The following is a 13,170-nucleotide window of genomic DNA, read 5'->3' as shown; positions in this document are numbered from 1 at the left end:
CTCGGGCTCCGTCCTTGAAGGGTGTGGAAGGGTGGGTTTGGGGCCGGGGGCGGGTCTGGGGGCGGACCCGGAGGCGGGGCTGTCTCTGCGGCAGGGCCAGCTCGGCTTCCCCTGGTCTCCCTCTGTCTCTCCTCCCTCCTCCTGCTCCGGGCGGAGCCCGGCATGGGGGGGCCGGCACCCGGCAGGCCAGGTACGGTGATGTAGAAATTCGGGAGGCTTGGTGCGGGGAGGTGGCATGGGGGGACCAGGGGAAGGGAGGATTGGCAGGGCGAGAGACGGAGAAACCCAAGGTAGCGGGACAAGGGGAAGGGGAGGGTTGTCCGGGAGCCTGGGGCCCTTGGATAGAAAGGGAGATGGAGCCGGCCAGGTTTGGAACAAACAGGGAAGGGAGAGAACAGGCAGTGAGGAGGGGCGCCTGGGAGGAGAGGTGAGGCTGAAGCGCAGGATAGTGTATTTGGGGGAAGGGAGACCAGAGCAGGTATGGAGGCCGCTGCTCAGAAGATAGCTATGGGACCAGGTTGAAGACCCCCAGGGTGGGATTGAGGGGCGGGGACTGGAAGAGGGTAGCCCGGAGAGTCCTAGATCCTGAAGGAGGAAGAAGGTGATTTGGACCCTCAGAGAGCGAGGCAGAGAACATCGCTGAGGGGCCAGGGCACAGGAAGAGGGGTGGACAGAAACCGGTGCCAGGGGAAGAACTGAAAGGGGAGACAGCGGGGGATGGAAATATTTGGATGGTGTTATTGTAGATGCCCAACTCAGAGTGCTCCCACCCTTTCTCCAGCATCCCTGCTCTGCCCTCATGACACCCTCCAGCCTCAAGGCCCAAGAGGGGGTGGGGAGTCTTGACTGTTTCCCCTTCTCCAGTGGGTTGCAATGTACACAAGTAGGCCCAGGCATAACTCCTTGTCTGTTGCTATGTCCAGTTCCATGCAGCCTATTTGTCTGTCTGGAGGTCTGTGTGTGCTGTGGGTGTGTCAGGTGTTTATGTCTGTTTATGTCTATTTCTAGGTTGTGTTTACCTACGTCGATCTATGTGTCCTCTATTTGTAGATGTGGGTCTATGGCCCCGTGGTTTGTGTGTCTGAATGTGTGTTTATGGGTCCTGTCTGTGGATCAAGATGTATTTACAGGATGGAAATCTGTGTTGATATGATCTCTCCAGAGTGTGTAATTGTGGCTTTGAAAACCTTTATCAGGATGTGTGAACCTGTGTACACATGTCCGTATCTGTCTGTTTGTCTATGGGTTCCAGAGGCAGTGTTGGGTTTTCTGTGCTTCTATCTGTTTACCTCTCTCTGAGGCCCCGAGTCATGTCTCTGTTCCTTTCTGTCTCTCTCATTCATTCCTGGCCCCCACCCATCCCACATCTTTCTCTTTTTCTTCCCATCTCCCCACCACAAGTGGATCCGGGACCCAGGGAGGGTCACCCCCCGGGCCTGGCAGCACTGAGCAGGGCCCCCCAGCCCCCACCTCCTGCTCCACGACATGAACCTCCTTTACCGAAAAACCAAGCTGGAGTGGAGGCAGCACAAGGAGGAGGAGACCAAGAGGAGGTAAGGTTGTGTCCTGGACTGCCCCCTCGCCTGCCCACCTCTGTCTCCCCTTTGCTGAGCCACATCCCTTCTGCCTTTCTTGGATCCAATAGCCTGGTCATCAGTCTGATCTCAAGAGTCTGTACTCAGTACAGAATTGCTGGAATGGCACCCACCCTGTCCCCGCCCCTGCTCCTGGCTCAGCCCCTGTTATGGCCTCTTGGGGGGCTTCCAGTTCAGGAGCACCTCATTGGCCTTACTCCATCCCCAAAGGCACGAGTCACTCCTTCCTGACTCACCTCTGGCCTGTGTCTCCTGTTAGTTCGAGGCTGGCTCCTTCCTCCCCCTGTCACCTGACCTTGGAAGGGGCAGGCCCTGCTGCCCTCATGATCCAGGAACAGGGTCATTTGAGGGGCACCAGGGAAGATCCATTTGGCCCCCTCTCAGCCTCTTCTGCTTGGGGAGGAGAGCAGCCAAGTGACAGAGTTATGTGTGTGTGGTGGGGGACTTGCAGGCTGGGCTCTGCAAAAGAACCAGTGCTGGGGACCCCTCCCTGCTTGCCCTCTCTCCTTGCCCTCCCAGAGACCTGAGGCCTGGCCTCTCCCTTCTTGCTTCCTTCTCCTCTTCACTCCCATTGACTGCACAGCCTCTTGGAGCCTGAGTCAGAGCCACCTCCCTGCTTCCTCCTCACAACTGTGGAGTTTAATTCTTGTTAATTAGATTAATCAGAGCTATCACTGCAGCGATCTCTCTAATGAAGGGTTAGTTAGATGGGGCCTTAATGAAAGCCCACCCCACAGCAGCTCTCTCCTCATTCCTGCCAGCCACCCACCCTCTACTCAGAAGCTCAGGGACAGTGGAAGGGAATAGGGGTGAGCCTGGGAGGGTGACAGAGAGATAGGACAACACTGAGGGGGAGAGAGAGAGACCAAAGGAGGAAAAAGGATCCGTTGGGGGAGGCTGCTCTGGCGATGCTGCGGTATAGCCGGTATCTGGAGAGGAAGCATGATGTGGTATGGAGTGTAGTAGGCTGCAGTAACTAGACATGGGGGAGGCCAGAGGCAAGGTGTAGGCCAATGTGAAAGTGAAAAGGAACGGAGCTGTTGGGGCAGATGTGGAAGCCAGAGCTGTGCTGTGTCAATTTGCATCTCTCTGCCTGTGTATGAAGCTGTCCACACATGTGTCATGTGGTAGATATGCCCAGGCTGGGATCAGCCAGCTCTCCAGAATGCTCCCCTGCACACATACTCACCCCTTCTCTCATCCCTACCCCCATTGCCTTTTTTAAAAGGTAGGGATTCTGCCTGAAGCTTCTACTTCAGTGGCTTGGACCGTCATGCTTCCCCTACCCCGTCCCTGTCTCAGGTCCCCTTCTTCTTCCCTGAGAGGCCACAAAGTTGCAAACCCCTCTTGAGGTGGAGAAGGGGGAGGCCCAGGCCTGAGATCCGACCTCTGCTCCATCTTGGCCTTCTCTTCTCAGCTCCAGTAAGGAAGTGGCTCCTGGAGGCCCCGTGGGGCCTGGGGCTGGTCCGGGGCCTGGGGTTCGAGTGCGGGATATCACCTCGCTGCGCCGCTCCCTCAGGATGGGCTTCATGACAATGCCTGCCTCCCAGGAGCACACCCCCCACCCCTGCCGCAGCGCCATGGCCCCACGCTCCCTCTCCTGCCATTCAGTGGGCAGCATGGACAGTGTGGGAGGTGGGCCTGGGGGAGGCGGTGGAGGTCTCACCGAGGACAGCAGCACCCGAAGACCCCCAGCCAAGCCCCGGAGACACCCCAGCACCAAGCTCAGCATGGCAGGGTCCGGGGCAGAGGTGCCCCCTAGCAAGAAAGCAGGTGAGACACCCCATCCCTCCCCAGGGGAAGCTGGGAGCTAAGAGGATCCATTCTAGTCCAGGGAAGGCCCAAGAGGGTTCATTCAGGGAAGAACCAAGGAAATGGAAGGTTCCATTCTCAGAGGGAATGGGGGGGGGGTTCATTTTGAAAAGGCCTGAGATGAATTATTCAAGAGCAGGGAAAGCTCCCTGAAAAGTCCAGTCTTGGAAAGGGGTGTCAGTCATGTCCTTGGACGGTGGGAGGGACTATAAGCTGTGAGCTGCAGATTCTGAATTAATTTTAAGGACTGAAGGCTGACCAGTAGGATAGGAACTCACTGAAGCTGTAAGTTGAGGGATGTGAGCAAAATGAAGAGGCAGATGTGTCCTTGTGAATGGGTGAAAAGGTCAGAAAGGGTTTCCTCATTTCCTTCTCCAAGACTCCAGTTTGTTTTTCTCTTTCCCATCCTTCCCAGGCTCACAAAAGCCAGCCCCAGAGGGCCGGAAGGTTCCTCCACAGAAGCCCAGGCGAAGCCCCAATACCCAGCTCTCTGTCTCTTTCGATGAGTCCTGCCCTCCAGCTCCCTCTCTTCGAGGGGGGAACCTGCCCCTTCAGCGCCTCAGTCGGGGGTCCTGCATCACTGGGGACCCTGAGGTGGGTGCCCAGGAAGAGGAGCCAGTGTACATTGAGATGGTGGGGGATGTCTTCAGGGGAGGAGGGCGAAGTGGAGGGAGCCTGACTGGGCCCACTCTTGGGGGTGGGGGCCCAACCCCTCCAGCTGGTGCTGACTCGGACTCAGAAGAGAGTGAGGCCATATATGAAGAGATGAAGTACCCGCTGCCTGAGGAGGCAGGGGAAGTCCGGGCCAATGAGACCCTTCCACTGAACACCACATCCTCGCCACACCAGCCTCATGCCCTCCAGGCCCACACCCACCGCCGTCCATCCTCAGCCCTCCCAGGCCGGAGGGACGGGACACCCACCAAGACTGCACCTTGTGAAATCCCCCCACCCTTCCCCAACCTCCTCCAGCACCGTCCTCCACTCCTGGCCTTCCCCCAAGCCAAGTCTGCTTCCCGAACCCCTGGCGATGGTTTCTCAAGGCTACCAGTCCTCTGCCACTCCAAAGAGCCAGCAGGCTCCACCCCGGCTCCCCAAGTGCCTGCCCGGGAGCGGGAGACACCTCCTCTACCGCCTCCAACTTCTGCTGCCAACCTGCTGCTGCTGGGACCCTCAGGACGGGCCCGGAGCCACTCGACACCGCTGCCACCCCAGGGCTCTGGTCAGTCCCGGGGAGAGCGGGAGCTCCCCAACTCTCACAGCATGATCTGCCCCAAGGCGGCAGGGGCGCCGGCAGCCCCTTCCGGCCCGGCCACCTTGCTCCCCGGCCCCAACAAGGACAAGGCTGTGTCTTACACCATGGTGTACTCAGCAGTCAAGGTGACCACACACTCCGTCCTGCCAGCTGGGCCGCCCCTGGGTACTGGGGAGCCGAAGACAGAGAAGGAGATCTCGGTCCTCCACGGGATGCTGTGCACCAACTCGAGGCCCCCTGTGCCAGGAAAGTCCAGCCCCCACAGTGGGGCTATGGGCGCAGCAGCTGGAGTTCTCCATCACCGCAGCTGCCTGGCTTCCCCACACAGCCTTCCGGACCCAACTGCAGGCCCCCTGACCCCACTCTGGACCTACCCAGCTTCCGCAGCTGGGCTCAAGAGACCCCCTGCCTACGAGAGCCTCAAGGCTGGGGGGGTGCTGAATAAGGGCTGTGGAATGGGGGCCCCATCCCCCATGGTCAAGATCCAGCTGCAGGAGCAAGGGACCGATGGGGGTGCCTTTGCCAGTATCTCCTGTGCTCACGTCATCGCCAGTGCAGGGACACCAGAAGAGGAAGAAGAGATGGGTGCCTCGACATTTGGGGCAAGCTGGGCTCTGCAGAGGAAGGTCCTGTATGGAGGGAGGAAGGCAAAAGAACTGGACAGTGAGTGAGGGGGGTTGGGGAGGAATGGGGATGTTCGTGGTGATTTGGGGGAGGCCTTGGAGAGGTTATTTGGAAGCCATGGTCCATTGTCCTGAACTGGGAAGTTTGGGGGAGATCAGAGGGAGGAGGCATGTACTAGTCTGAAAGGATGAGGTCCCTATGTGTGTGCTGGAGGGGCAGGATGATTTAGGAAAGAGATCTAGAATATGGCCCCTAGAGCAGCCTCTTCCTCCTACCCCGTCCTGCTCTACTCCCTGCCCCTCCTTTAGCTGGGTTGCAGGGGTGTGTGTTTGTGAGTGTGCGCACACTAGGAGCTAAACACAGCTGCCTCCCAGCTGTTACCATGGCAACCCATCCAGACAGGAGGGAGAGGAGAGGGAGGCCCCTATAGTTGCCTGGCAACCCAATGCTCTGCCTGGCCTACTCACAGATGAGCTTAGTTCCCGGGCAGCCCTTCCCCCCAACTCCCCCCCCCCACCCACACACGCACCTACTTCTTGGCTAGGATTTGGGATTCTCCTCCTCCTGGAGAATAGTGCCCCTTGTCTGTTTCCAAGGGTGGCCATTCTAGCCTTATAGGGGGCTGGAGGGGCTTGGAAGCTAAAGCTGGTGTATGCAAGACTCCTCTGACCAGGGAAAAAGGTTTAGAAGTAGCAAATACCTGTAATTCTTATCCCAGGGATGGTACCAATGGGTGCAATGCAAAGTGGCAGTACTGGTGTCCTTCCTGTGTGTGTACAAGCTGGGGGAGTCCCACCCTTCCCAGCTATGACTAGCAAAGGGGCAGTTACTTTTGGTCCATCCATATCGTGTGTGTGTGGTGGGGGGAGTTGGGGGGACAGCAAGACTTCTCGCACATACAGGCACTGAGCTCTCCTTGTCATCCCAGCAGAGGTTGAAGATGGTGCCCGGGCCTGGAATGGCAGTGCTGAGGGTCCAGGCAAGGTGGAACGTGAGGACAGGGCCCCTGTGACATCAGGGATCCCAGTGAGGAGCCAGGGGGCGGAGGGCCTACTTGCCAGGATACATCATGGAGGGGACCGAGGAGGGAGCCGCACAGCGCTGCCCACCCCCTGCCAGACCTTCCCAGCCTGCCACCGAAATGGAGGTGACATCCTGCCCTCTCATACCTATACATAGATGGGGTGGGCTGGAGGGAATCTCCTAGGGTCCATGTCCTGGGACCTACATCCTAAGACCACATCTCCATCCTCTTTCCTCTGAGGAGGCAGGGGGCATCTTGGAAGGGGTAGTACTCAGGGCATTTGGGTGGGTGGGGGGGGAGACCTGAAGGCCCCTTTGGTCTTCTTTCTACCTCAGACTTCACAGGAGGCTATCGCCTGGGGCGCTCTGCCTCCACCTCTGGAGTCCGGCAGGCCTCGCTCCACACACCCCGGCCCTGCAGCCAGCCTCGGGATGTTCTGAGCCAGGTGAGAAGGAAGATGAGGTTGGGTTTTATTTGAGAAGGAGCAGATAGAGAAGAAGGAGGCCTGGGTGTGGAAAGAAAGGCAAGAGGTCGGGTTGGGGCCTGGCACAAACTAACAGGAACCTGGCAAAGAGTGAGGGGATACAGGGAGGATCTTGGAAAGGAGCTGCTTATGACTGGCAAGCTAGGCAGGGCCTGCAATGGCAAAGAGTGCGCCTCTGCATTTAGAAAAAGGTTTGCCCTCTGGGAAGACAATTTTTAAAAAGCAACCCTTCCTCAGGGTGAGAAAGGTCCAGCCTGCAACCAGGGCGCACAGCCGGGGAAAGGCTGCAAAGGCTGGATTTCTGCCCCCATCAGCGCCCCCAGCCAGGGGCAAGAGAGGACTTGTTTCTGGGGGAAGGCACTGATCTCCGCAGTGGGGACAGGGCCCGGTCACTCTGAGGTCCTTGACTCCCCCCATCTTCCTTTCTCCCCCGTTGGGCTGGCGGCGGGAGGAAGGGGCACAGACCCACCCTGCACTGCCGCTTCCTCTGCCCCTGCCGCCTCAGCCGGCCCGCGAGCGCGATGGCAAGCTGCTGGAGGTCATCGAGCGCAAGCGCTGCGTGTGCAAGGAGATCAAGGCGCGCCACCGCCCCGACCGAGGCCTCTGCAAGCAAGAGAGCATGCCCATCCTCCCCAGCTGGCGGCGGGGGCCTGAGCCCCGCAAGTCCGGCACCCCGCCCTGCCGCCGGCAGCACACAGTCCTCTGGGACACTGCCATCTGAGGAGGGCGCGGGGCCAGGCCTTAGACTGGGGAGCGGGGCGGGGCTCTCCGGGAGACTTGCCTTCAAAGAGGGACGCTTTAAGGACCAAGTGAGAGAGAGTCAGGAAGAACCCCTGCCCTCCTCCCTAACCCCCAGAGTCGAGGAGTCTGCTAGGCATATCGGGCTTGGGGCGCCAGCAGCATCCCTAGAAATTTGGGGGAGGAGGAAGGTTTGCTTCAGGTTGGAAGTAAGGTCCTCGCTGTCCTCCCAACTGAGCGTGGTAGACTCCGCCTCCTGAGAGGGCAAAGGCCAAGCCAGAGGTCAGCATGGGGAAGGAGGGAAGGGTTAGGGAGGAAGGGGGGCGGGTCAAATGAAGAGGGACTAGAGAGTGAGAAGTGGAAGAATTCTTTTATAAAGTCGGGAAATGGGGAGGGCGTATTTATTTTGTTATTTATTTTAATCTGGAGGACAATGCTAGGTCCTCCCACCTACTCCTGAGCAGGGAGTAGGGAATCGAAGGCAACTAAAGGGAACCAATTTTGCACTCTCCCCAATGCCTACAGGCCCCACCAACCAAGCCCTCCCCAAAGCTAAGGATTGGTTTGGAGTGTGGACTGAAGCAGAAGGGAGCTGAGGGCAGCATACTCATTTACAGTACTTACAAGTCGCCAGAATTTGGTAGTGAGAGTGGCCTGCTCTGAAACAGGCATCTTATTTAGCTCTGGAGTGAGGATCTGACCCCAGGGTTGGGTGGGATGAAGGGGAAGGAGAGAAATTTTAGCGGGTGGGGGCGGGGGCGCCAGGGCTGGGTATTTATTTAATTTAAAAAAATCAGAAGAGATGTCAGGAACTTTTTTTTAATTCCTTTCTTTTCAGAATAATATATTAAAAGATTAACGATCCTAGAACTGGTTTCTTAAATTTCAGTGCACTACACCTTTCTTACCTGTTTTATTTTACCTCTAGCTCTTGGTTGGTGGGAATTGAAGGTTGTGCAGGGAGGGTTGAGTGGCTGGCTGTAGCAAGTAACAGGGACAGGTGGAGTTTGAGGTAAGTCTTTGGACATGCCACCATGCAGTGACTCAACAAGCATTTATGGAGCATCTGATGTGTGGTTGGCAATGCACCAGTGCAGAAGGAATATTCAGACTGAAGCCTGCCTGCAAGCAACTATAGTCTACCCAGGGAGATGAGCTACCTGAGCCGACCCTAGACAGTGCTTCTGGAATAAGAGAGGGAGAGGGCTCGAATCATCTGAGGTTTCCTGGAAAGTGAATCTAAAAGGACAGGTAAGATTTGGATGAGCAGGAGGAGGAGGGAAATTCCCAAAATCACAGTGCATTTGTACAACAGTAGAAGATGGGGGTGGGGAGCAGGAAGTGTGTTGAAATAATGCAGAGGACAATACTCAGCATGATGAAGCTGGCTTAGAAAGATGGGACTCAAAGCAAGATGCTTGTCCTGGGGAGGAAATGCAGAGGAATTCTGGGAGGTGATGTATCACCAGGGAGGAGGATAAAATGAGTGTCTGAGAGAATGGAGGGCAAAGAACAATGAATAGGGTATCTGTGAAGCCGTGGGTTGGAGCTCATGTGATTAGAGAAATGATCACCTTGACAGAGCAGGAAAAGTGAGGTTGAGAGGACTTTGAGAGAGAATGATGAATTTTGAAGCAATGATGAATATTCAGCATGAAATGTTTGTGACCAGCTAGAACAGTTTCAAAAGAATGTGGTGGATGATACAAGAGATGATTTTAAACAGTATGAAGATGGACATTTTAAAAAAATTTAATAATCTGATATTTATTTTCATTCGTATTAGAGAAATTATAACCAGCACATCAGGTATTATTTCATGGATATTATTGCACAAAATAAGGCTAATTTTTAATGAGTTGGTTTAAAGAAAAATAAATAATGGTACAGGTGGTATACAGAATATAAAAAATTGTGACAGTGGTATGAGAAATTTTAAAATTTAGGAAACACTTAAGTTAGAGATAAAAATGATGATGATGATAGTTTGGGACATTTGACAAAACTGGTTATTAGGAGTCATCAACATAGACATGGTACTCAAGGCCAAGGCTGAGCTCTATAAGAGAGAGTGTGGATAGAGATAATAATTAAGAGCAAAATATAAACCAGGAATAGCTTTTAAATTTGTTTTTTTTTTTTTGAGATATAATTGACATATAACATTGTATTAGTTTTAGATGTGCAACATGATTAATATATGTATATATTGTGAAATGGTCACCACAGTCAGTTTAGTTAGCATCCATCACTACACATAGTTATAATTTTTTTTCTTGTGATGAGAACTTTTAAGATCTACTCTTAGCAGTTTTCAAACATATGATATAGCAGTGTGAACTAAATTCACCATGCTATGTACATCACATCACTGGGACTTATTTGTCTTGCAACTAGAAGTTTGTACCTTTTGACTACCTTCACCCATTTTGTCCCCCACCCTTCTAGCAACCAGCAATCTATTCTCTATCTATGAGTTAATTTTTTTTTGTTGTGATGAGTTCTTTTAGATTCCACATATAAGTGAGATCATATACTACTTGTCTATCAGTCTGCCTTATTTCACTTAGCATCCTATCCTCAAGGTCCATCCATGTTGTGGAAAATGGCAGGATTTCCAGTAGCTTTTTAATAATTAGTTAGAAAATTAATGGAAGGAAACATCCCAAAGATCAACAGAAATCATAAAATATCTAGGAATAACTTTAACAAGAAATGTATAGGCTCTATATTCAATCAATCAATAAAACTAAAGTTCTTTGAGTTACTTAAACCAGGAAGACATGACTTGTTCTTAGCTAAGACCATAATATAAATGATGTTAGCTTCCTCTGAATCCATAAATTCAATGCAGTCTCTAAATCCCAAAAGGATAATTTGGGAAAGTTGACAAAATAATTCAAAAGTTCATCCAGAATGATAATGAGAAAAACCAGAACATTCTGAAACAGATGAGCAATGGGTGGGCCTGATCTACCAAATATTAAAAGTTGAAATAAAAGCACAGCATATGGGGATTGGCACATAACTGGTACAATCCATTAGAATAGAGTCCAGAAATAGCCCCAAATGCACATGAGAATTTAGTACATATATGATAAAGGCGTATTTTAATTGTGGGGAAAAAGTTATTCAATAATTATTTCTTGAACAATTAGCCAGTCATGAGAGTGTGGGAAGCTGGATTTTTGTTTCATTCATTATGCTAAAAGATCTAAGTGGAAAAACAAAACATTAAAAGGAAACAATAGATGAGCATACTTATAACGTTAGGATGGAGGGAGCCTTTCTAAAATGACATGAAAACCAGAAACAAATAAACCAAAAGACTTTTAAGTTTGATCTCATTCACAAAACTTCTGTATGGTCAAGTCAAACTACAAACATTAAACTGGGAAAATATTTTTAACATTATGAAAACAATTGATACAATATATGAGAGATTTGTCAGTTGATAAGAAAAACAAAAACAACCCTAACGAATGTGAACAAAGGACTTGAACAGACAATTCACCAAAGAAACATAAATTACCAATAAACATGTTCAACCTGGACAATAAGTAATGTAAAATAAAGCAATAATAAAATACTTTCCATTTATCAGACAAAACAAAAAATTTCATAACATCAATCTGGCAAGTATGTGCAGGAAACAGGCACTCATTGTATAAATGTAAATTAATACAGCCCTTCTGGAGGTAAGTTTAATGCTATTTATTAAAATTTTAAATGTGCATGGTTTTGACTCAGAAATTCAATTTCCAGGAATTTATCCTATGGAAATAGTTACGCAGGTGTGCAAAGCTAAAAGCACAAGGGTGCTAATTGCAGCATTGTTTGAAATAATGAAAAATTGGAAACAACCCCCAAAGTTCATCAGTGTGGCACTAATTTATGGTAACAATGGAAAACTGAAGCTATGAAACAGAATACAGCAGATATAGCTGTTCTAAACACAGAAAGCAGTTCATAATAAGTGAACAAAGAAATTACCAAAAAGTACACATAGAAAAAGCATTTTTAGAAAAATTATTTATTTGTAAATTTTTATGTAGTCCTAGACGGAATTACACCAGATAGTTGATGGTGACTATTTTGAGGTCTAAGAAGAGTGGGGCTGAATTTACTTCTTTAAAAATGAATTTCTGTTGCTTGAATTTTTATGTGTATGTCTTCATTCTGAAATCAGAAAACTACATATATTATTTTCTAAAAAGAGGAATAAATAGGTAAGTGTTAAAGAAGGTTGGGGTCACTTAGCCACTTCCAATGCTGACTTTCCATCTTTTGAAACCCTAGCAAAGCAGGGAAGTCTAGAGCAGCACAGCCAGAGGTGGGAGGGTTCTGGAGCATTCAAGTCAAGAGGGAGCCAGGAGCCTGATGGGAGAGGCCTTCACTGGGGAGGGAACACATTTGAATCAAAAGAGAGATAAAAGTAAGACCTCAGAAATTACACCCTGTCTTGTTTCTCATGGCCCATTTTGTCTGTTGAGATCATATTTCAGCTCTGAAGGGAGATTTCTATCAAAGATTACTAAGGTCATGTCCAAAAGATTTGGGAGCAAACTTGAAGAGCTCCCAATGGCCAAAGGATGGGATAATTCAAGCATCAAGAAGGATAAGAACTGCAGTAAACTGAAGACAAATATAGTTAAATTCATAAGTCCACAATGACAAAAGTGTTTCTCACCTTTGGAGGATGCTAGAGAATCATTTTGAAAACTAGTAAGTAAAGGGAAAGAATCAAGCATCTATCTACCTTTATCAAATAGTTGATGAAGAGGAGTTTCTCTATATACAAATATTCTAGCTAGTAAATGAAAATAGAATTTTAGAATTGGAATATCAACATGAAGTAATGGATCCAGGTATTGAGTTACAACAGCAGCTATCATCACATATCACATTATAATTGACAACCAGATGTGATGGGCCTCCTGACAGAAGAATGCACCACTACCTATGAAGTGTTCTAGTCCTCAAAAAATTGAACCTAGAAATATGATCAATTCTGTAGATGCTGCTACCATTTGTAGGAAATACAGAGGAGAGGGAGGGAAACTCATTGAACACCAGAGGTTGCAATCAGCAAAACAGACCATGGGAAATGTCTCAGCAAACAACCTGGATTCTTCAACCAATATATTGCCAGGGAAAATAAAGAGGTAGAAAAGGAACCTGTAGATTAAAAAGAGACTAAAAAATACATATCACCCATTGCAATCTATGGACCTTATTTTGGTCCTGATTCAATAAAACAAATTCTTTTTAAAAGCTCACTTCTTGAATTTATGAGACAATTGAATATGACCACTGACTAGATATTTGATGATAATAAGGAATTATTGTTAAATTTTTAAATCTGATAATGTATTATGGTTATGTATTTTTTAGAGTCTTTGAAGAGATGATATTGGACTATCAATGGGATAAATTATGTGAGGTCTGGGATTCGCTTCAAAATAAAATGGAAAGGGAGAAAATTCCAGGAGTGAAGATGAATGAGTTGATCACTGTTGATGCTGATGAGTGTTTGGTTTGTGCTTGAGTCTTTGAAATTTTCCATAATAAAAAGTATTGCTTTTTTAAAGTCAGTGTGACGGGTCAAAAATTTTCCTCTTTAGAGAAAAGTGAGGGG

The 13,170-nt window shown here is 49.8% G+C and overlaps 1 protein-coding gene across 4 annotated transcripts; it reads left to right on the top strand.

Moving 5' to 3' along the window:
- The first annotated feature begins 58 nt into the window (after nt 1-58).
- On the top strand, nt 59-13,122 carry NYAP1 (neuronal tyrosine phosphorylated phosphoinositide-3-kinase adaptor 1). 4 transcript variants are annotated; one of them, XR_001594410.2, is made up of 8 exons: nt 59-190; nt 1,402-1,553; nt 3,013-3,368; nt 3,823-5,325; nt 6,218-6,433; nt 6,646-6,755; nt 7,258-12,257; nt 12,927-13,122. XR_001594410.2 is itself a non-coding variant. In XM_016124827.2 (7 exons), the coding sequence occupies exons 2-7, from the start codon at nt 1,486-1,488 to the stop codon at nt 7,513-7,515; spliced, it is 2,511 nt and encodes an 836-aa protein (XP_015980313.1). In that variant the 5' UTR covers nt 59-190; nt 1,402-1,485; the 3' UTR covers nt 7,516-13,122. The 4 variants fall into 4 exon arrangements, 3 of the variants coding, with proteins under 3 accessions (XP_015980313.1, XP_015980315.1, XP_015980314.1); XM_016124827.2 differs by having other exon boundaries at nt 7,258-13,122; XM_016124829.2 differs by lacking the exon at nt 12,927-13,122 and having other exon boundaries at nt 7,300-8,285.
- The last annotated feature ends 48 nt before the right edge of the window (nt 13,123-13,170 follow it).

Source organism: Rousettus aegyptiacus, unplaced genomic scaffold (genome assembly GCF_014176215.1).
Source record: "Rousettus aegyptiacus isolate mRouAeg1 unplaced genomic scaffold, mRouAeg1.p scaffold_m13_p_8, whole genome shotgun sequence".
NCBI classification, from domain to species: Eukaryota; Metazoa; Chordata; class Mammalia; order Chiroptera; family Pteropodidae; genus Rousettus; species Rousettus aegyptiacus.
The sequence above is the reverse complement of the archived record's forward strand: the minus strand, read 5'-3'. Positions and strand labels throughout refer to the sequence as shown.